The 23074-nt window shown below is 42.2% G+C and overlaps 1 protein-coding gene across 1 annotated transcript in view; it reads left to right on the forward strand.

The window, feature by feature from the left end:
- The window catches only part of NEMP1 (nuclear envelope integral membrane protein 1), an 86772-nt gene that overhangs the window by 59509 nt on the left and 4189 nt on the right, over window positions 1-23074 (forward strand). Inside the window, 2 exon segments of the mRNA XM_073576854.1 lie at window positions 16540-16567; window positions 16569-16603. Of these exon segments, the coding sequence (XP_073432955.1) occupies window positions 16540-16567; window positions 16569-16603 (63 nt within the window).

A 23074-nucleotide genomic window follows, 5' to 3' on the forward strand; every position in this document is an offset into this window, starting at 1 on the left:
CACAAAAGACAAAACAAAAAAAGTGTCCAAAAGTAAATATATTAAAATGATTTGTGGGGAATGTCCTAGGAGTCCCTATTGAGGTAACCTATTTACACCTTCCTGACCACGGAGGTTGGCACCCTAGGGGGAACGTTGTGGCGCCCCCGCTCAACGATGGCTGTCCCTAGGGGCCCTATTGTACCCTAGCACCACTAATGAAGTCCCTTCCCCGATGCTAAGGGAACCTCTACCAAATAACAGAGACAAACCTACGATGAGGGGGACCCTAGAACCGACAAAATGTTACACATGAAAAAGGAACACATGAATAGATAGGCCTATGGGGAGACAGTGCTGTCTTGACTCATGGCTCAGGCATATAAATATGACTGACAAAAGTACAATACATCATGACTCATCAGCTGCAAACAGTATGTGTCAATCCACCTAATTATCGCAGCATGTGTATTGCTTCACAGACATGTATATGTATAGTCCAAAATACCACATCCTCATAGGTCATGATTAATAAACTTAGCCAGGGTCAAAAAACACATGTAGAGCTTATGCCCACACCATCAGTTTTCAGATCTCATCATATTATCAAAAAGCGGATAGAACATATCCTCGGTGGAAAGCTCAAAATAAAAATGGGATACTCATCGTATACTCCAACAGCCTCCCCATAGCCTAAATACGCCTCGACGCGTTTCACCCCTCTGGGATCATCAGGAGGCTCGATAGCAACCTTACTAGTGTGGTAAATTGGCCGGACTGTCCCGATATCCCTCCATTTAAATCCGCCACCACAGCGTACGCCAGCCCTGAACGCTGCGTGGAGACACTCCCCCTAGCATCTGTGCGCATGTCAAGCCGGAGCGTCACAGATCACCTGATAATCAGGGCGCTCTGTCGGCACATCTCCCCACAGTGCGCATGTCTGAACTCCAGACAGAGATCTCGCAGTATGTCTCATGATAGCTTAACATAGATCAATCCGGTGCGCACCCCAGCCACACAGCGCACATAACAACCGCTAACATATAAGATAGTGATCTCGGACCAAATAACGCAATGTCAATAGTATATATATAAACAGGACACGCATCTTGTTAAACAGTCGCATGCGTCAGATAACCAACAACAACCCGGAGACCATAGCGATATCTCCTAATGACATAAATACGAATAATCTCTAAAAAAAGAGAGAGATAATATCATGCACAGGTCCTAATATAAACATTGTATATAGCCATAGAGGCAGATAGATACAGACTAATAGAAATTCAGTTCCCGATATATGTATATATGAGCTTATCAATAATTCACTTAAATTATCCTGGAGACCTCAATAGTTTTCTCCAATACTAAGTTACATAAAAACATACTAAAGATGAATAACCATTTTATTAAATCTACCTAGATGGTTATTGATTAGGGGGTCTCACGTCTCCTGGAAAAATGAGGGAAATGATATCAAAACAATCTACATGGAAAATCCATAGGGGTCTTAGTCTAGACTCCCCCAAGAGTTGCAATCAGGTCCAGCATTCAAAAAGAGGTACTAAATAAAAATAAAAAATAATAAATAGAATATATTCTCATTGGTTAGTATATGGCAAACATTACAATCAAGAAATACAGTAAAGGCCTAGCCTGACGTATTTCAAGGGGCCTGTTCTACTATAAAAAACAGGCAAATGACAGTTGTTCATTGAGGCCTAATGGTTCGAGGCTTTCCATTCTGAAGATCCACTCACACTCTCTTTTGAGGATGGTCTTATCTATATTGCCCCCACGGGGATTCAGATTGACCACCTCAATGATCGTACATTTTATATCCGCAAGGGAATTATTGTGAGCACATCGCATATGTATAGCAAGTGGAGTATCCCTTCTATTTCTGATATCTCCCACATGTTCCCCCACTCTCCTTCTAAACTCCCTTTTAGTTTTACCTACATAATCTTTTGGGCAGGAACATGTTGCAAGATAGACCACACCAGTGGTCTTACAGTTTGAGAAGTCTCGTTGATAAAAAACCTTCCCTGTCACCGAACTGTTGAAGGATTTGTTAGGTTTCATCCACTTACATAAACTGCAGCCTGCACATTTAAAGAAGCCGACAGGTTTCCTCTCAAGCCAAGTTCCTTTCTTGGCCGGTCTCTTGTACTGGCTATGCACTAGCATATCCCTCAGAGATTTCCCCTTCCTGAATGTGATATTTGACCGTTCGCCTATCAGGCCACCAATCTCGGGGTCCAATCTCAAAATGTCCCAATGTTTCATCAAGATTGTTCTAACTTCTTGATGTTTGGTATCGAATGTACCTATAATCCTCAGAGTTTCTGACATATCCTTATCAGTGTGTTTTTGTAAAAGTTGTTGCCTATCTGCTTTCTCAGCAAATTTAAATGCCGTATCTAGAACATGTAACGGATAACCCTTCTCTCTAAATCTGTTATACATGTCTCCAGCCTGATTATAGAAATAGTCATTCCTCGAACAATTTCTCCTCAGCCTAAGAAACTGGCCTTTAGGGATACCCCTCTTTAGAGGAGTAGGATGGTGACTCTGCCAATGAAGCAGACTGTTAGTGCTAGTGGGTTTGCGATGAATGATTGTGGATATAGTTCCAAAGGACTCTCTCCTGATTTTAACATCCAAAAAGACCAATACTTGTTTCTCGATCTCATGGGTAAATCTGAGATTGATATCATTGCAATTGAGTTCACCTAAAAAAGTCTCAAATTGTCCTTTACTGCCTGTCCATACCACAAAAACATCATCTATATAACGATACCACATAGAGATATATTCCTGCCACCATTTTAATTCTCCTCCAAAGACAATGGTTTCCTCCCACCAGCCCAGGAACAAATTTGCATACGAAGGGGCACAAGAACTCCCCATCGCAGTGCCCCTGAGCTGGTGGAAGTACTCCCCATCAAAGGTAAACACATTATGTGTAAGTGTGAAACCAAGAAGAGATAATACAAAGGCATTGTGTTTTCTACAGGCTATTGATCTCTGTTGAAGAAAATGTTCCACACTTCTCATTCCATCCCGATGTGGGATGCTACTGTATAGTGCTTCAATATCGATCGATGCCAGCCAAGCATTCCCATCAAGGTGAATACCCTCCAATTTCAATAAAAGATCCAATGTATCCCTGAGGTATGATGGCATCGAAATAACAAAGGGACGTAGAATTTGGTCAACATAGATCCCACAATTTTGTGTCAGGGAATCAACCCCTGAGACTATGGGTCGTCCCTTAAGTGGATCTAGACCTTTATGCACTTTTGGAAGTGCATAAAAAGTCGCCATTACCGGAAACTTGGGTAACAAAAAATCATATTCAGTCATTGAAATTAATTTGTCAAGCAAGGCCCCCTCGACCATTTCAGTCAATTCTCCATTATATTTAGGTATTGGTTTAATGTTAAGGACCTCATATGTTGACCTGTCCTGTAGAATATTTTGACACATCTTGTGATATTCACGATGGTTCATAATCACAAGAATACCACCTTTGTCAGATGATTTTAGGGACAGCACCTCTAGAAAAAGGTGCACAAAATAGTGTATTTTCAGTTCTCTCTGTGTCAGAGGTCTCTAAATCTGAAGATGATGCCTCAGAATGCCTCTCTGTTTGAAAATTAAATATTTGGTTTTCACTGAAATCTCTCAGGTCCCTCTGAAACTGAAGATGTTTTCTTTCCTTCAAAAGGGCCTGATATCTTTCCACAGAGGTTTGTAGAAGTCCCTCCCTCCTACCAAAATCAGAGTCGGTTTTATGCTTCAATACCTGCTCGATCAATCTATTAAGTTGGCTATTTGTTTTCTCAAAAATCTTCTTTTCCTCTATTAATAAGATTTGCATAAACCTGATTGATGACTCAATGGATTCCTTCGTCCAAATATTCAAAAACTCAGGCGACGCAACTCTTTGAGAAGGACTAATATTGATCCTAAGTCCTCTTGGTACAATCCGATTTTTCAAATAGTTTTCTAATGTCCTAATCTCCCACCAGGATTTAAGATATTCTTTATATCCAATATAGACTTCATTAAACAGATTCTTAACTGCCAACGGGCCGGTGCTCTTATCTAGAGTACCACTAATGTTGAATGCTTGATTTGCATCTTCTAACCAAATGTCTGAATTTAACGGACCTGCTAGAAAACTGGCCATTACAACTCCGAATAACTCAATAGGGACTCCTAGGACATTCCCCACAAATCATTTTAATATATTTACTTTTGGACACTTTTTTTGTTTTGTCTTTTGTGTTCACTTGTGGTGTAACCCTGGTGGGTTTTTTATTAATAAAATATTAGTTTTAGGGTATGCTATATGATTTCTACTTGAGACCCTTTAGTATTTAAATTGATTTTTGTTACTTATTCGGAGTTGTAATGGCCAGTTTTCTAGCCGGTCCGTTGAATTCAGACATTTGGTTAGAAGATGCAAATCAAGCATTCAACATTAGTGGTACTCTAGATAAGAGCACCGGCCCGTTGGCACTTAAGAATCTGTTTAATGAAGTCTATATTGGATATAAAGAATATCTTAAATCCTGGTGGGAGATTAGGACATTAGAAAACTATTTGAAAAATCGGATTGTACCAAGAGGACTTAGGATCAATATTAGTCCTTCTCAAAGAGTTGCGTCGCCTGAGTTTTTGAATATTTGGACGAAGGAATCCATTGAGTCATCAATCAGGTTTATGCAAATCTTATTAACAGAGGAAAAGAAGATTTTTTAGAAAACAAATAGCCAACTTAATAGATTGATCGAGCAGGTATTGAAGCATAAAACCGACTCTGATTTTGGTAGGAGGGAGGGACTTCTACAAACCTCTGTGGAAAGATATCAGGCCCTTTTGAAGGAAAGAAAACATCTTCAGTTTCAGAGGGACCTGAGAGATTTCAGTGAAAACCAAATATTTAATTTTCAAACAGAGAGGCATTCTGAGGCATCATCTTCAGATTTAGAGACCTCTGACACAGAGAGAACTGAAAATACACTATTTTGTGCACCTTTTTCTAGAGGTGCTGTCCCTAAACAGAGATGGCGGGGGGGAGGGGAGGGAGGAGACGAGGAAGGGGGTCATACAGGGGTGGGATGAGACAACAAGTATCCCATATAGTATCCAGCATACCAGCGGCACCTGTAAGACCCCCTTCTGTGACTCCCTCTTCTACTACACCCTTATCCTCCTCTTTTTTGGAGCAAGGTGCGAGGGCAGGTTACCAGCTAAGAACTCGGTTCAATTAATCAAAGGTCAGGTTTTAAATCTGTCCTCGCATATTCTGAGTGGAGAGGAATTGAATGTGCTATCAAGGGGCCTTAACTTTGTGCCGACAAATAGTTACAATTGTTTCGAGTGGGTAAAGGATTTGAACCTGTTCTGTAGAAAATTAAAATGGAAGAAATTTTTTAGACACAATGATCGAGAGGAATGCCTCAGGCAGGGTCTCAGTGATGAAGATATCGAGAGTTATCAAGCACTTGTGGGTCTCCTTAGAGAGAATGAGAACATCCCAGAGGACGGTAAAGGTCCATTCACTAAATTAAAGAATAAAAGTGAAAAGATGCCACCATTGGGTGACACTAAAAACATTGACATTTTTATGTCACTAGTGGAGAGAGATCGCAAAATGCTCAATAATAAAAAGAAGGGCTGGGATGAAGTAGAAAATTTGACGGTAGGAGAACGTGATGCTCTCTTTGGTCTTAAAAACAATGATCAGGTGGTCATAAAATCATCTGACAAAGGTGGTAATCTTGTGATTATGAACCATCGTGAATATCACAAGATGTGTCAAAATATTCTACAGGACAGGTCAACATATGAGGTCCTTAACATTAATCCAATACCTAAATATAATGGAGAATTGACTGAAATGGTCGAGGGGGCCTTGCTTGACAAATTAATTTCAAAGACTGAATATGATTTTTTGTTACCCAAGTTTCCGGTAATGGCGACTTTTTATGCACTTCCAAAAGTGCATAAAGGTCTAGATCCACTTAAGGGACGACCCATAGTCTCAGGGGTTGATTCCCTGACACAAAATTGTGGGATCTATGTTGACCAAATTCTACGTCCCTTTGTTATTTCGATGCCATCATACCTCAGGGATACATCGGATCTTTTATTGAAATTGGAGGGTATTCACCTTGATGGGGATGCTTGGCTGGCATCGATCGATATTGAAGCACTATACAGTAGCATCCCACATCGGGATGGAATGAGAAGTGTGGAACATTTTCTTCAACAGAGATCAATAGCCTGTAGAAAACACAATGCCTTTGTATTATCTCTTCTTGGTTTCACACTTACACATAATGTGTTTACCTTTGATGGGGAGTACTTCCACCAGCTCAGGGGCACTGTGATGGGGAGTTCTTGTGCCCCTTCGTATGCAAATTTGTTCCTGGGCTGGTGGGAGGAAACCATTGTCTTTGGAGGAGAATTAAAATGGTGGCAGGAATATATCTCTATGTGGTATCGTTATATAGATGATGTTTTTGTGGTATGGACAGGCAGTAAAGGACAATTTGAGACTTTTTTAGGTGAACTCAATTGCAATGATATCAATCTCAGATTTACCCATGAGATCGAGAAACAAGTATTGGTCTTTTTGGATGTTAAAATCAGGAGAGAGTCCTTTGGAACTATATCCATAATCATTCATCGCAAACCCACTAGCACTAACAGTCTGCTTCATTGGCAGAGTCACCATCCTACTCCTCTAAAGAGGGGTATCCCTAAAGGCCAGTTTCTTAGGCTGAGGAGAAATTGTTCGAGGAATGACTATTTCTATAATCAGGCTGGAGACATGTATAACAGATTTAGAGAGAAGGGTTATCCGTTACATGTTCTAGATACGGCATTTAAATTTGCTGAGAAAGCAGATAGGCAACAACTTTTACAAAAACACACTGATAAGGATATGTCAGAAACTCTGAGGATTATAGGTACATTCGATACCAAACATCAAGAAGTTAGAACAATCTTGATGAAACATTGGGACATTTTGAGATTGGACCCCGAGATTGGTGGCCTGATAGGCGAACGGCCAAATATCACATTCAGGAAGGGGAAATCTCTGAGGGATATGCTAGTGCATAGCCAGTACAAGAGACCGGCCAAGAAAGGAACTTGGCTTGAGAGGAAACCTGTCGGCTTCTTTAAATGTGGAGGCTGCAGTTTATGTAAGTGGATGAAACCTAACAAATCCTTCAACAGTTCGGTGACAGGGAAGGTTTTTTATCAACGAGACTTCTCAAACTGTAAGACCACTGGTGTGGTCTATCTTGCCACATGTTCCTGCCCAAAAGATTATGTAGGTAAAACTAAAAGGGAGTTTAGAAGGAGAGTGGGGGAACATGTGGGAGATATCAGAAATAGAAGGGATACTCCACTTGCTATACATATGCGATGTGCTCACAATAATTCCCTTGCGGATATAAAATTTACGATCATTGAGGTGGTCAATCTGAATCCCCGTGGGGGCAATATAGATAAGACCATCCTCAAAAGAGAGTGTGAGTGGATCTTCAGAATGGAAAGCCTCGAACCATTAGGCCTCAATGAACAACTGTCATTTGCCTGTTTTTTATAGTAGAACAGGCCCCTTGAAATACGTCAGGCTAGGCCTTTACTGTATTTCTTGATTGATTGTAATGTTTGCCATATACTAACCAATGAGAATATATTCTTCTATTTATTATTTTTTATTTTTATTTAGTACCTATTTTTGAATGCTGGACCTGATTGCAACTCTTGGGGGAGTCTAGACTAAGACCCCTATGGATTTTCCATGTAGATTGTTTTGATATCATTTCCCTCATTTTTCCAGGAGACGTGAGACCCCCTAATCAATAACCATCTAGGTAGATTTAATAAAATGGTTATTCATCTTTAGTATGTTTTTATGTAACTTAGTATTGGAGAAAACTATTGAGGTCTCCAGGATAATTTAAGTGAATTATTGATAAGCTCATATATACATATATCGGGAACTGAATTTCTATTAGTCTGTATCTATCTGCCTCTATGGCTATATACAATGTTTATATTAGGACCTGTGCATGATATTATCTCTCTCTTTTTTTAGAGATTATTCGTATTTATGTCATTAGGAGATATCGCTATGGTCTCCGGGTTGTTGTTGGTTATCTGACGCATGCGACTGTTTAACAAGATGCGTGTCCTGTGTGTGTATATATATATATATATATATATATATATATATATATATATATATATATATATATATATATATATATATATATATATATATATATATATATATATATATATATAATGTGTGTGTGTGTGTGTGTGTATATATATATATATATATATACTATTGACATTGCGTTATTTGGTCCGAGATCACTATCTTATATGTTAGCGGTTGTTATGTGCGCTGTGTGGCTGGGGTGCGCACCGGATTGATCTATGTTAAGCTATCATGAGACATGCTGCGGGTGCGCACTCGATCGATCTATGTTAAGTTATCACGAGACATACTGCGAGATCTCTGTCTGGAGTTCAGACATGCGCACTGTGGGGAGATGTGCCGACAGAGCGCCCTGATTATCAGGTGATCTGTGACGCTCCGGCTTGACATGCGCACAGATGCTAGGGGGAGTGTCTCCACGCAGCGTTCAGGGCTGGCGTACGCTGTGGTGGCGGATTTAAATGGAGGGATATCGGGACAGTCCGGCCACTTTACCACACTAGGACACTAGTAAGGTTGCTATCGAGCCTCCTGATGATCCCAGAGGGGTGAAACGCGTCGAGGCGTATTTAGGCTATGGGGAGGCTGTTGGAGTATACGATGAGTATCCCATTTTTATTTTGAGCTTTCCACCGAGGATATGTTCTATCCGCTTTTTGATAATATGATGAGATCTGAAAACTGATGGTGTGGGCATAAGCTCTACATGTGTTTTTCGACCCTGGCTAAGTTTATTAATCATGACCTATGAGGATGTGGTATTTTGGACTATACATATACATGTCTGTGAAGCAATACACATGCTGCGATAATTAGGTGGATTGACACATACTGTTTGCAGCTGATGAGTCATGATGTATTGTACTTTTGTCAGTCATATTTATATGCCTGAGCCATGAGTCAAGACAGCACTGTCTCCCCATAGGCCTATCTATTCATGTGTTCCTTTTTTATGTGTAACATTTTGTGGGTTCTAGGGTCCCCCTCATCGTAGGTTTGTCTCTGTTATTTGGTAGAGGTTCCCTTAGCATCGGGGAAGGGACTTCATTAGTGGTGCTAGGGTACAATAGGGCCCCTAGGGACAGCCATCGTTGAGCGGGGGCGCCACAACGTTCCCCCTAGGGTGCCAACCTCCACGGTCAGGAAGGTGTAAATAGGTTACCTCAATAGGGACTCCTAGGACATTCCCCACAAATCATTTTAATATATTTACTTTTGGACACTTTTTTTGTTTTGTCTTTTGTGTTCACTTGTGGTGTAACCCTGGTGGGTTTTTTATTAATAAAATATTAGTTTTAGGGTATGCTATATGATTTCGATTTTTAAAGTCATGACAAATTTTGTCTTTGGCAGTGGTGGTGCAAAGTAGTATCCTGGGGGGGGGATTAAGATTTTGGGTACCTACTGTAAAATCTTTCTCGGAGCCTTCAATGGGGGACACAGGAAACCATGTGTGTATGCTGCTGCACTAGAAGGTTGACACTATGCAAACTTAGCTCCTCCCCAGCAGTATATAACCACCAACTGGCAAGAAGCTCATCAGCTAGTGAGAAAGCAGTAGGATAAGCAACAGGTATACAACTATCATAACATAACCACAACGAACAATAAACAAGGGCGGGTGCTGTGTCCCCCTATGAAGGCTCCGAGAAAGATTTTACGGTAGGTACCCAAAATCTTCATTTCCCTTTCGCTTCATTGGGGACACAGGAAACCATGGGACGTCCAAAAGCAGTCTCAAGGGTGGATAAAGGTAGACCGTTAAATCAGAGCTCGGGTCACTGCTGCTTGCAGGACCTATCTACAGAGATTCTCATATGACTAAGCCTACATGTGAACCTTGCAGAACTTGGCAAAGGTGTGAGAGGAAGACCATGTAGCAGTCTAACAAATCTACAAGACCAACGCCTGGTGGTGGGTGACAGAGAAGGCCCCCCACTGGGCGAGAGATGACCTTAAATGGATGCGATCTGTCCATTAGTCGGTAGGCTTCAGAATGGCGTAGCGAGCCCAGCAGGCCTCAATAGGCTTGGAAACAGCAAACACCTTTACCAGTACATTCTGAGATTAAGAACAGTGAATCTGCACATCTGAAGTGTGCTGTCCTGGGAAGGTAAATACAGAGAACTCTACCAGGTCCAGTTTTAGAGACCACTCTTGATGAAGAAAGGGAACAAAAGTGGGCAAAAGGAAATAAAAAAAAAAAAACAGTATCCTCATTGGGGAGAAATGCAAAAAACCACCTTAGGGAGAAAGGATGGGTGACACCCTAGGTAAGGAGGAACGACAAGAGATCAGATGAGTTTACAAGCTCGCAGAAGAAATGGTGACCGGGAAGGCAACCTTCCAGGAAAGAAGTAAAGGATGTCTCGTAGAAGTTTGAATGTTCGTTGAGCACTAAATTGAGATCCCAAGGTGTTACCGGAGGCCAGTAGAGGAAAACAGAGTGTCCAACTCCCTGCAGAAAGGTCTTGAACTGCAGGTGAGACATTACAATCTTTCAAAAAGGGATGGAAAAAGCAGACACCTGTCTCTTGAGAAAACTGACGGACTGGCCAGATCTCGGACCCAAATGTAAGAAGGACAAAATGGAAAGCAGATGAAAGATCCTTTGGGAAGTCTGATTAGTTACACACCAGTGGAGAAATTTTTTCCACGAACGATGGGAAATGTGAGTAAAGGAAGGCTTCATAGTTCTGAACATGGTCTGGATAACCTGATTGGAGAAATCGGCTGATTTGAGAAACCTGGTCTTAGTCATGCTGTTAAATAGAGTGACGGAGAATTCTGGTGGAATAGAGAACCCTGAGAGAGATCTGAAAGATCCTGGAGTTTCTACGGAGTGCCCGTGAGGAAGTTGTTTACTTATGCATACCCAAGTCTTGTGGCGCGATGAGAATGATGGGCACTCCCTCAGTCTTGATCCTCTGGACCACCCTAGAGATTAGTGTTAAGGGAGGTAACTGGTATGGAGGGAGAACTGCCAAGGAATTACCAAAGCGTCAGTGCCGATTGCTAGCGTGATGTGTGTTCTGGAGACTACATGAATAATCTTGTGACTTAGACTGGACTCTATCAGGTTGATGTCGGGAAACCCTCAAAGGAGCCTCATGTCATGGGAGACTGGTTCAGGGACCCTCTTGGCTGAGAAAATTGGCAGCCCAGATCTCCATTCTTGGGATGTGCAGTGCCAAAATCATAACCAAATCCGCTGCACTTCTGGCAATATTGCTTGACATAGGGTTCTTCCTTGAAGGTTCATCTCTGTCACCGCTGTGGCATTGTCAGTTTGGACCCGAAACTAATGGTAGAGAATAGGGTCTTGCAAGAAAAGTAGAGTAAGAAGGAGGGACCCAAAATCCAGAATGTTGATGGTAAGAGACGATTCCTGGATGGTCCATCGGTCCTGGACTGTTAAGTTCTGAAAATCTGCTCCCCAATTGAGATTGGCTTCTGTAGTAGCAATCTTCCTACATGGTGTGGGAAAGATCTACCACAATTGAAAAGAGGAGATTAAGTCCACCAGTCTAGAAACTTATTTATCTGGAGAGGGGCATGATTAGTTGATACAGGGAGTGAATCGACCAATCCCATCTTGATGGCAGAAAAAGAAAATTAAAAAGGATGTGTATGAAAGTAGTCAAATGGAACTTCTTCCAATGATGCAACCATCCTACCTAGAACGCTCATGTAGAAGCGGAGCGAATGTGCACATGTGCCTCTGAGGGAGAGTCCCACGTGATAGGATCGAGGGTTTTTCCTTGGGTAGAAAAAAACTCTTGATCGTTCTGTGTCAAACAGCATTCCCTGGAAAATCAACATGTGGGACCGGGACTAGAGCCTATTTTGGGATGTTGATAACCCAGCCAAGATGGGTGAGGTGATGAGAGCAATCATGAGAAAAGAGCTCCAAACTTTTTGGAGAGGAGTCCGTGGCAAGGTCTGAACTCAGAATCCAGGTACCAAAGAACAACAGTGTAGTTGAGAGCCAGAAAAAAACACGTGAATGGCGAAAAAGGACGATGCTAATGTGGACTCTAAATCGCTTTGAGGACGACTCGTCCAGTTTAAGAAAATTAGTACAGATAACTTGAGGTATTTTGGTAGCCTTTATCGATTCAGACCATCTTGTTAAGGAAGTGGTTAAGATTCCTTACATGTGTAACCACTTACCTTGAGGGAAGAAAATCCAGAAAAAGACAGTATAATCAGCGAGGTCTTTAACATTCGAAGGAGCTCCAGCGAATGCCTGGCACAGGAAACAAAAGGCAGAGACAGTCACTGACGCAACCAGTTGGGCATGAGTGCCGACCCTGTGACTCGCAGGGTCAGACATAGCCAGGGATTCCGTGAGTTGGAATGGGCTGTCCGGGTGAGACGGCGCTGGCCCCGAGAATTGTAATTTAATCACCGAGTGGTAAAAAGCACAAGATTACAATACAATACTGAGAGAGGATATAATCTTTGCCGGAGAAGACTCGCTTACGTGATGTTCGGACATCGGATCCAAGGCTGGAGAGGCTCTCGTGCTCTTGGCTGCAGCTTGATAAGGACAAAGTGCTAACCCATCTCTGTAAGAAAGTAGTACGGAAACGGACAAAACTGAGATCTCGCTAGACCCCTTGGGCTGCACAATGATCAGCCAAAAGGATCATTGTAAATGTAGGACCTGACTCACTGGATAGTGAGCAGAGTACTAGAAGCACTTCTATTAGGCATTTTGGGTCTAATTGCTGGCTAATGGGTAGCACAGCTGAACTGCATTGTGGACAGCAATGTGGTTAACTGTAGATGGAAGTCCTGACCTGTTGGATAATTCTTGGCAAATCGTATTCACAGGATGGAGGACAAGGCCCCCCCCTCCGGGTCATAACTGTAATCAAGGTTGGGTTATGTGGTAGATAATGAGTCTGACTCGCTGGATAGCGGGCAGAGCTTTTGGACCACTTCTGCAAGCGCTCATATGGTACATGATAGATGGTGTGACTGACTTACCGGATAAAGGAGAGAGCACTTACATTTCCTGCTGCGATCCACCATGTGGTAGCTGGTTCATCTGATTCACTGGATAATGGGCAGGAAACGTGGACCACTGCTGCATATGACCATGAGGAACTTGATAGGTTGTGTACCTGAGTCACTGGATGGTGGACAGGAAACGTGGACTGCTGCTGTTACTGTCCATGAGACACATGGTAAATGATACATCTGACTCGCTGAATATTGGGCAGGAAACGTGGGCCACTTCTGCAAATGACCATAAGGAAAGTGACAGGTGGTGCATCTGATGCACACTAGATGGTGTGTGGTAAATGGTACGTCTGACTCACTGGATAGTGGGCATGAGACATGGACCCCTGCAGCATTCGACCATTAGGTACGTGGTAGATGGTGCATCTGACTCACCAAATGGTGGACAGAACACTAGTACGGCTGCTGCAATCGACCAGGAGGTACATGGTAAATGGTGCATCTGATACACTAGATAGTGGTCAGAAAATGTGGACTGCAGCTGTGATCGACCATAAGGTACATGGTAAAAGGTGCATCAGATTCACTGGGTAGGGGACCAAACACTAATGCTGTTATTCCTATAGCACATAAAGTCTAATTCCCCATGGATGGAAAAGCTGGTGGGCATAGGGAAAAAAAACATTGCTGCGAATGAGGTCTGAGGAGGGGGAGGTGGGTGCTCTCCTGGAGGGAATGAATTTGAAACATCTAGGCAGAGTGTCTAGACAGAGCATCTGGCCCAAACACTGCAGTACAGCAGGTGGATGTCTCCTCCTGATACTCAGTGGGAAAAAATATGGGGCTGAGGAGTCGGCGTTAAAGAAAAAAAAAAGGGTGCGGTAAGTTCCCGTGCTTCGGGGGATGAGGACGATGTGTGGGGTGCACGAGACAGCCTGCGCAACTGGCAGACTAAATGGTGAGGGTGAGTACCGATCGCGGGACCAGGCCCCGTAACCAGCCATGGACTAAATTTAGAGAACCATCTGTCGGGAGAGCAGGGTGGCGAGGGGCTATGGTTGGGCTATAACTGCATCACGATTTTATGTAAAAAACACCATATCACTATTGTGTTTAAAGAGACCCCCCCCCCTCCTATTTCCTGAGACTTATGAGGAGAGATACCTGTCCTGAAGGCCCTGGAAACCATCTTCGCAGCATGATAATGAAGACTGTCATCAGGCGTCCCAGAGGGACGGGCGGCTGGAGGGTACCTGGTCCTGGGGCTCTGTCGGGCAGCTATAAGATACCGATACAGTCTTCCCACCCTACATGTCTGGCTCTGTAGCGAGCGGGCTAAGGTGTAGTGGCAAGCACCAGTCCGTATTATCCTCCGTGCGGATGCCCCAAACACTCTTGATGTGTTAGGAGGCATGGTGTCCTGCCTGGTAGACACGAGAGGGTACAGTAGTGACGCAATCCCACACTGTGCTCCCGGTCTCTAGAGGGGAGAGTGAAGTGATCAATTGCACTAAATCGCCCAGAATCACAAGCTGTATCTGAAAAACCGAGATCATTAATAAAAAAAACAAACAAACAAAACCTAAAGGTAGAAACGGGGCTGAGAGCAACCTTGTGTCCACATCCTATTGACACTTAGCTAAAACTGATGAGCTTCCTTGTCAGTTGATGGGTATATACTGCTGGGGAGGAGCTAACTTTTTTTGCGTGGTATGAACCTCCTAGTGGAAGCAGCATACACTCATGGTTTCCTGTGTCCCCTAATGAAGCGATAGAGAAATGAGGATTTCTGATGTGGCATATAGTTTCCATGATATACTAAAAGTCCCTGCTTGTCGTTACATATTGGTAATCAAGTGTCCCGAAACCTGAAGACAGACGTTGGTTTGTGTTTTATTTCTGCTCTGGGGAAAATAAAACAAGCCTTTTACCGTATATACTCATGTTTAAGCAAAGTTTTTCAGCACTTTTTTTGTGCTGAAACCGCCCTCCTCGGCTTATACACGAGTCCATTGTCCCAGAAATCCGGCGGGGGAGCGGCAGAGCAGCGGGTCACAGGGGCAGGAGCCGGCGGCTGTGGCTAAAGCCTGTGCCGCTGCTAAAGAGAAATGTGTTCATTTCTCTTATAGTGTGCACAGTGACAGCTGCAGCCGCCGGCTTCTAGAAGACAATCCTACTCGCCCTCCTTTGCGCCCTGCATCTCGTTGTTCTGGCGCCCTCACAGCATCTCGTTGGTTCCGGCTTCCAGCAGCTCTTCCTGGGCCGAACGATCACGTGGCCCCACTCATTAAGGTAATGAATATGCACGCGCCCCCACTCCCATAGGCGTGGAGTGAATATTCAATTACCTTAATGAGAGAGGTGCCACGTGATCGCTCGGCATAGGAAGAGCTGCTGGAAGCTGGAACCAGCAAGATGCTGCGAGGGCACTGGAACCAATGAGATGCAGGGCGCACAGGAGGGCGAGTAGGATATTTTTTTGTTTTTTTATAAGCATGCATACAAGTATGGGAGGGGGGAGCCCACGCATACCAGGACAGCGATGTGGGGGGAGCCACACATACCAGGACAGTGACGGGGGCAGCCACATATACAGGGACGGGGGAACCATGCATACCAGGACAGCGATTCGGGGGAGGGCACACGGATACCACGACAGGGATGAGGGGGCAATACATGCCCGGCTTATACTCGAGTCAATAAGTTGACAGTTTTTCGTGGCAAAATTAGGTTCTTCGGCTTATACTTGGGTCGGCTTATACTCGAGTATATACAGTATTTTTTAATTCCTCTCATTGGGACAGATTTACTAATTCAGTCCAATATTTATGTGCCACATTTTTCACAGCAGCTCAAGCTAATGAGGAATGTAGCGCTTATTTGGGCATTAGTGTAACTTTTCACCACCTCTTGACTGACTGGCATTGTGCTGTAGTGGGTGCACTATAGCATTTTAAGATGTGCCCCCTTTCCGGAGAAGCCATATCCATTGCCACAAAGCAGCTTCCGTTTATTCCGACCCACAGACAGTGTTTCACATGCAGATTTATTAGGTCTCAACCAAGAAGTGACATTTGGCCCAGTTGAGATGCGTTCTGTAAGTCTCCTCTATTGAGATTGATGGTGAGGAAAGGTGTAGAAATGTTGTAAAATCAATATATTATAATGTGTGTGTGTGTGTGTGTGTATATATAATATATATTACATTTCTATTGTTATGAAAATATATGTATTTTTTTGTAGAATTGGTCATTGTATTACAAGAGATCTAATAAGTCTTTACAAAGCAGTGAGTTTTATGTTGCAAACATTTTATTGCTCGCTAGGTCAGAACATTCAAGGACCATGATATCCCCTCAATGGAGAGCGAGAAGAGGAAAGGAGACCATGGTACTTAAACTATTGAATTTCAGGCATTTGTTATCCTTTTAGCTAGATCGTACAGTTCAGCACATGTATAGCTGTAGCTTTGTGCGCTGCTGGATGGACATCTCTCTTTAAGAAAATTTACAACATCCATTTTTTTTAGGCTAACCTTTGCGCAGTTTATCTGTTTTTTAGAGACTGACGAGGGTTTGCATGGCTGATTCTCTTTTGCACAGACTTGGGTAGAGATGGCAGAGCTGTTTTTTTTTGTTTTTTTTTCCAGGGCTGTGTGGAGTCTGTAAGCCAAACCTCCGACTCCTCAATTTCTCTGACTTCGACTCCCTCATACATGACTCCTCTTTAATTTGTGATACATTTGCTGTATTAAAATTGTAACATCAGACTTTTAATCACCATTATGATACAATAATCAAGCTATTTATATAGAGCATGAAATATCTTTATTGAAATACAACTTTACAACACAAACTTTTAATGAATTGTAAATATGCAATACATGTAGTAAGCGGGGAAAATAATAGTTTTCCACCAAAACGTACTGAATAACATTTGTGCAGTGTATGAATTTGTTCTGAGAAATAGTACGGCCTCCATCAGATCCTCCTTCATAGATTACCTCAAATCTGATCTAATTATTTTAAGGCTAGAGAACAACCTGTCTACACTATCTTGGGTTGATGGCCAAGCGTAACCACGCGTACAATGTCTCTAACCATTTCTGGGTATAAAGGAATTGCCTCGTGCAGAGTCAGTTTTGATGAAAGATTGAACTCTATTTTTTTGAGAGCATGTGACAGATTTTGCTGAAATATGGTCAGTTTGCTATGGTAGTGAAATCTTTTTCCCTGCAGCAACGTTTTGCCTGCTCCATGTCATCCAAATACTTTTCAAAATTAAACTACTCATCTGATGAGACTGAAGATATGGTAGCAGCAGCACTGGCAAGACCCAAGTCCTCTTGCTCTTGGCATTCCTGTAGCCCACTCGCCCTAACTGCTGCTTCAGTCAGCGACTCTTTTCCTTTAGTAAGCTGTTTAGTAAGCTGTTGATCATCCAGCAATATACGATGACTTGGGTCCACATAAACAGCTGCCTGAAGAATTTTATTTTCTAATAGCTGTGTCTCTCTCCGTTTCATTGAAGCAACAATGCCATCTGCCATTAATCCTCCTCTTTGGGACAAGCAAAACAGCAGGTTCTTCCACTCCTTTATGAAAATGCCAGGAGTTAAATCCTCAGCTTCTAATTTTAGTCACTGTAAATGGGGGAGGATTAAGCAATTCCTCCAATTCAGCCACCTGTGTCCATTGACCTTCATTTAGTGTTAACTGAGGTTTGGCCAATTGTAAAGTATAATTTGCTGTTCTTTTGTAGTAATATCTTTGTCCCTCAGGAACAGGACTGTAGCTTTCCATCTCAAACATACTAGCTGCTATTCACCTTCATTACTCTGATTCATCGTTTAATTGTACTTATGTTTGAAGCATTGTTAATTACAACAGCAAAAGCCTGTTCTTTTTTGAGCTATAATCTTGCAGAACTTTTTCCACTAAGACATGGAGAAACTGGTTGGAGTGATAATTTTTAGTATGTTTTACTGCCAGTGCCTTGGTAACAATTTTACTGTTGTCACAAACAAATCGAAGATTGATAGCAAAATAATTCCCTCTGTGACTTGTGCAGGCATCCATTTTAAGAAATATAAAGCATCTATTGAGTCTTTTTAAGGTCCTCCTTTTGGTTAAGGGCTTCTTCAATAACACTTTCCCTTCCTTGAGGATCACCAAGTTTGCGGGCCACTTCTCCATTAATGCTGGTCGTGCAAATAATGATAATGGTACAACAAGCTCTATAAGTGGTCTTTCAAACATTTCTGCTGTCATTGTTACAGCAACTTTGTCACTTACAAAATGTTTTGTAACTGATGTTTGAGATGCTCTTTCCTCCCCCTTTGCATGGGGGGGGGGAGCGCTGGGCACTGGTTTCTTGGTTATGATCGTTCTTTCTTGTATTAGCATTTTTATCACTGCCAGAGAATGCACTGATTTTGATCTCACAGCATTTGTTTTCATCTGTCATGCACTGATATACAATATATTTTTTATCTTGAGTTAATAGGAAATGTTTATACAGCTGACTCCATAGGAAGCTTCTAAGGCATTTTGTAATCATATAAATTTGCTCTCAAAATAATTTTGTCCTATAAAAAAATAGGGTGTATTGTAATTTCTGAAAGAATAGGGAATAATGTATAAGTTTGGATACAAATAAAACAAAGTTTGCATAAATCAATAGCACAGATGATGACAAATAAAAAGTTTGTTATTAGATCGCTTTCAGTCTCTGGTGTTTCTCAGGGTACAGCTCAGTAAATGTTTCACATCATGATGCTTTGCAGTCTATGAAGAGGTGAAGAGAGAGGCAGGAAGTTTGTTCTGAATTATACCCCAGAAAGAAACTGAAACTGCTAGCTGAGCTAATAACATCACATCCACTAACCTCTTCAAACATGAGCTCATAGGAAAAGCAAACTAAAACATGAAGCATACACTGGACTATTTATATATGCACAATTTATTGAAAATTCAGATATGATTTAAGAAGTGCTTGCCTTAATCCTGTTTTCCCGTTGACGTTGGCAGTTCTTGAGATGAGTGCAGCGCTACAGGCATTCCTTATCGGTGCCTTTTCGCTCAGATCTGTAGAGGAGGAGCTTTACTACTGAGCATGTACCTAGAGTGCAGCACAGATTCAGCTCAACTAAAAGCAGAGAGTCTTAGATCAGGAATACACCATGTTCCAAATTATTATGCAAATTATATTTTTCTCTGATTTTCGAAGTGGTCGGTGCAAATGACAGTCAGTCAGTCTAATAGAGTATACATCAAATGTTATTGAAGAAACCTCCCAATGATAACAGTATAATCTCCAAAATGAATAAAAACTCAATCTACTGATCCAAATTATTAGGCACAGTAGAATTTCTAAACATTTGATATGTTTTAAAGAACTGAAAATGCTCGTTTGTGGAATTTGCAGCAATAGGAGGTCACATTCACTGAACAAAAAAGCTATTTAACTCCAAAACATCCTAACAGGCCAAGTTACATGTTAACATAGGAACCCTTCTTTGATATCACCATCACAATTCTTGCATCCATTGAACTTGGGAGTTTTTGGAGCGTTTCTGCTTGTATTTCTTTTCATGAAGTCAGAATAGCCTCCCAGAGCTGCTGTTTTGATGTGAACTGCCTCCCACCCTCATAGATCTTTTGCTTGATGATACTCCAAAGGTTCTCTATAGGGTTGAGGTCAGGGGAAGATGGTGGCCACACCATGAGTTTATCTTTTATGCCCATAGCATCCAATGACTCAGAGGTATTCTTTGCAGCATGAGATGGTGCATTGTCATGCATGAAGATTATTTTGCTCCTGGAGGCACAATTCTGCTTTTTATACCATGGAAGAAAGTTGTCAGTCAGAAACTCTATATACTTTGCAGAGGTCATTTTCACACCTTCAGGAACCTTAAAGGGCCCTACCAGCTGTTTCCCCATGATTCCTGCCCAAAACATGACTCCTCCACCTCCTTGCTGACATGGCAGCCTTGCTGGGACATGGTGGCCATGCACCAACCATCCACTACTCCATCCATCTGGACCATCCAGGGTTGCTCGACACTCATCAGTAAACAAGACTGTTTGAAAATTAGTCTTCAGGTACGTCTGGGCCCACTGCAACCAATTCTGCTTGTGAGCACTGTTTAGGGGTGGCCGATTAGTAGGTTTATGCACCACAGCAAGCCTTTGAAGGATCCTACACCTTGAGGTTCAAGGGACTCCAGAGGCGCCAGCAGCTTCAAATATCTGTTTGCTGGTTTGTAATGGCTTTTTAGCAGCTGCTCTCTTAATCTGATGAACTTGCCTGGCAGAAACCTTCCTCATTCTGCCTTTATCAGCACAAACATGTCTGTGCTCAGAATCAGCCACAACTCTCTTAACAGTACGATGATCACGTTTAAGTTTCCGGGAAATATCTAATGTTTTCATCCCTTGACCAAGGCATTGCACTATTTGATGCTTTTCAGCAGCAGAGAGATCCTTTTTCTTTCCCATGTTACTTGAAAACTGTGGCCTGCTTAATAGTGTGGAACATCCAGTTTTCCTCTTATTGGGCTCACATGGCAAACTAATTATCGCAGGTATCTGAGATTTGATTTCAGTGATCCAAAGAACCTTGAGACACAATACCATCAATGGGTTTCATTGAAGAAAAAAAACGCTATTCCACTGAAAACCAATTTGCATAATAATTTGGAACATGGTGTAGAACAGACTTGTACAGGACACTTCATAACTTGCCTAAATCCTTATGAGTGTTCAGCACATACTGCATTTAAATACTGTACCCAATTTATTATTTATTTTAAGTCTGTCCATTTTATACTGACATCGACTCCACAGCTCTGTTTTTGTTTTTTGTTTTTTTAATCATTCTTTGCAAATACAGCTAATCATCACTGTAGCAGTGTAATAAAATCTGCCGTTTATCCATGATGCTGTGAGAAAGCCCTTCCCTGGCATCTTAGTCATCTCTAAAATATTCTGCACAAAGAAGTGCAATTTAATCCTGTTGATCAGATTGCAAAAAGATATAGTAGCAGCTCCAATCGAAAAGAATGGGAGACATCCCCTTAAAGGGAACCTGTCACCAGGATTGTGCACAGTAACCTACACACAGTGTCAGGTCGGCACCGTTACACTGAATAAAATGATACCTTGGTTGATGAAATCCGTCTTGTGGCTGTTTCTTAATCTTTATTTTCTTTATTTTCAGTTTTGTGTTAATTATATGCTCGTGTCCTAAGGCAGGGTTCATGTACAGTATGTGGTGCTCTAACAAAGTAACATATAAGATATTTGTTCATCCAGTTCAGCCTATATTCCGTAGCTCTAATTAGCTATTCATAATGCATACTGCTGACAGGTCACTGATCCCTCACCGACCTGCCCCCTAGTTTGAATACCATCACATATTGAATTAAAAAAAAACAAAAAACACTTCTGCAGGCAGGTGGCGGCCGTGTGGCACCTGCACTGCAGCATAATCACACGGTCACTGTGCACTTAATCCCTTTTGCAGATTTACTTGTGCGAGGGGAGAAAAGTCATTTTGAAAATGTCACCTGGGGCGCCTGCTCAGTAGCAGCTATCGGTTTGTATAGAGATCCGATAGGTGCTCTTACCCAGGCGCCGGCAGCGCTGTCTTTCTGGAGAAGAAAAAAAATGTCCTCCACCAAGATGGCGCCACCCACTCATGCACAATAGCAGCTGTCAGCGATCTCTTAAGGCTATGTGCACACGCTGCGGATTCGCCTGCGGGTTTTTCCGCACGGAACCGCAGGTAAAGTGACCTGCGGTTTTCCCCTGCGGTTTCACACCACTACTATGTTAAAGGTGTGAAACCGCAGCGGAATCCACAGAAACTATTGACATGCTGTGGTTTATAAACCGCAGCAAAACCGCGCGGAAAAAACCGCACCGTGAGCACAGCGGTTTTTAAGACCCATAGGGTAACATGGTACTGTACCGTGTCTGCGGAACTGCTGCAGTTCCGCAGGGCTAAAAACGCTGCGGTACCGCAGCGTGTGCACATAGCCTAAGAGGTGCTACTGCGCAAGCACAGCGGGAGCCATTTTCAAGATGACTTTTTTTTTGCTCCTCGCTCAAGTAAATCTGCAAAAGGGATTAAGTGCACAGTAAACATGCGATTATGCTACAGCTCAGGTGCCACGGCCGACAGAAGCGTCATTTATTTATTTTTTATTTTTTTTATTCAGTATATTCATTATGCAAGCTAGGGGGCAGGTCAGTGAGGGATCAGTGGCCTGTCAGGCTGCATTATGAATACCTAATCAGAGCACCACATATATGAACCCTACCTTAGGACACGAGCATATCATTAACACAAAGCTGAAAATAAAGATTAAGAAATAGCCACAACCAAGGTATCATTTTATTCAGTATAACGGCGCTGACCTGACACTGTCTGTAGGTTACTATGCATAACCCTGCTGACAGGTTCCCTTTAATACTAGTTTGATTAAGCTGAAAAATTAGGACTGCTAGATTTTACAGAAAAAAATCAACATAAAACTGCAGCAACACAGTCTAGAATAAAGTCGAAAGTGACTACTAGAGAAAAAGATCAGGGCTGAATATATTTTGTGTATCTCTGAGCATACATTTTTGACTAATGCTATAAGAAATCCTATATATGTATATATTAAATTCTTTTAAGGCTTTCTAGGAGATGTTAAATATGTTCGTTTTGTTATATAGTATTTTTTAATGAAGACAATATCATGTGTTATAAAGATGCCACAGCCTCCCCTTGCCATACATGTCCCATACAGAAGCTGCAGGAATGTAGTTTTACATGCAGGCAAAGTACCATATTTTTCGGACTATAAGA

The sequence above is a fragment of the Dendrobates tinctorius genome, unplaced genomic scaffold, assembly GCF_039654945.1.
Source record: "Dendrobates tinctorius isolate UK_male_01 unplaced genomic scaffold, ASM3965494v1 ptg000051l, whole genome shotgun sequence".
Classification (NCBI taxonomy): Eukaryota; Metazoa; Chordata; class Amphibia; order Anura; family Dendrobatidae; genus Dendrobates; species Dendrobates tinctorius.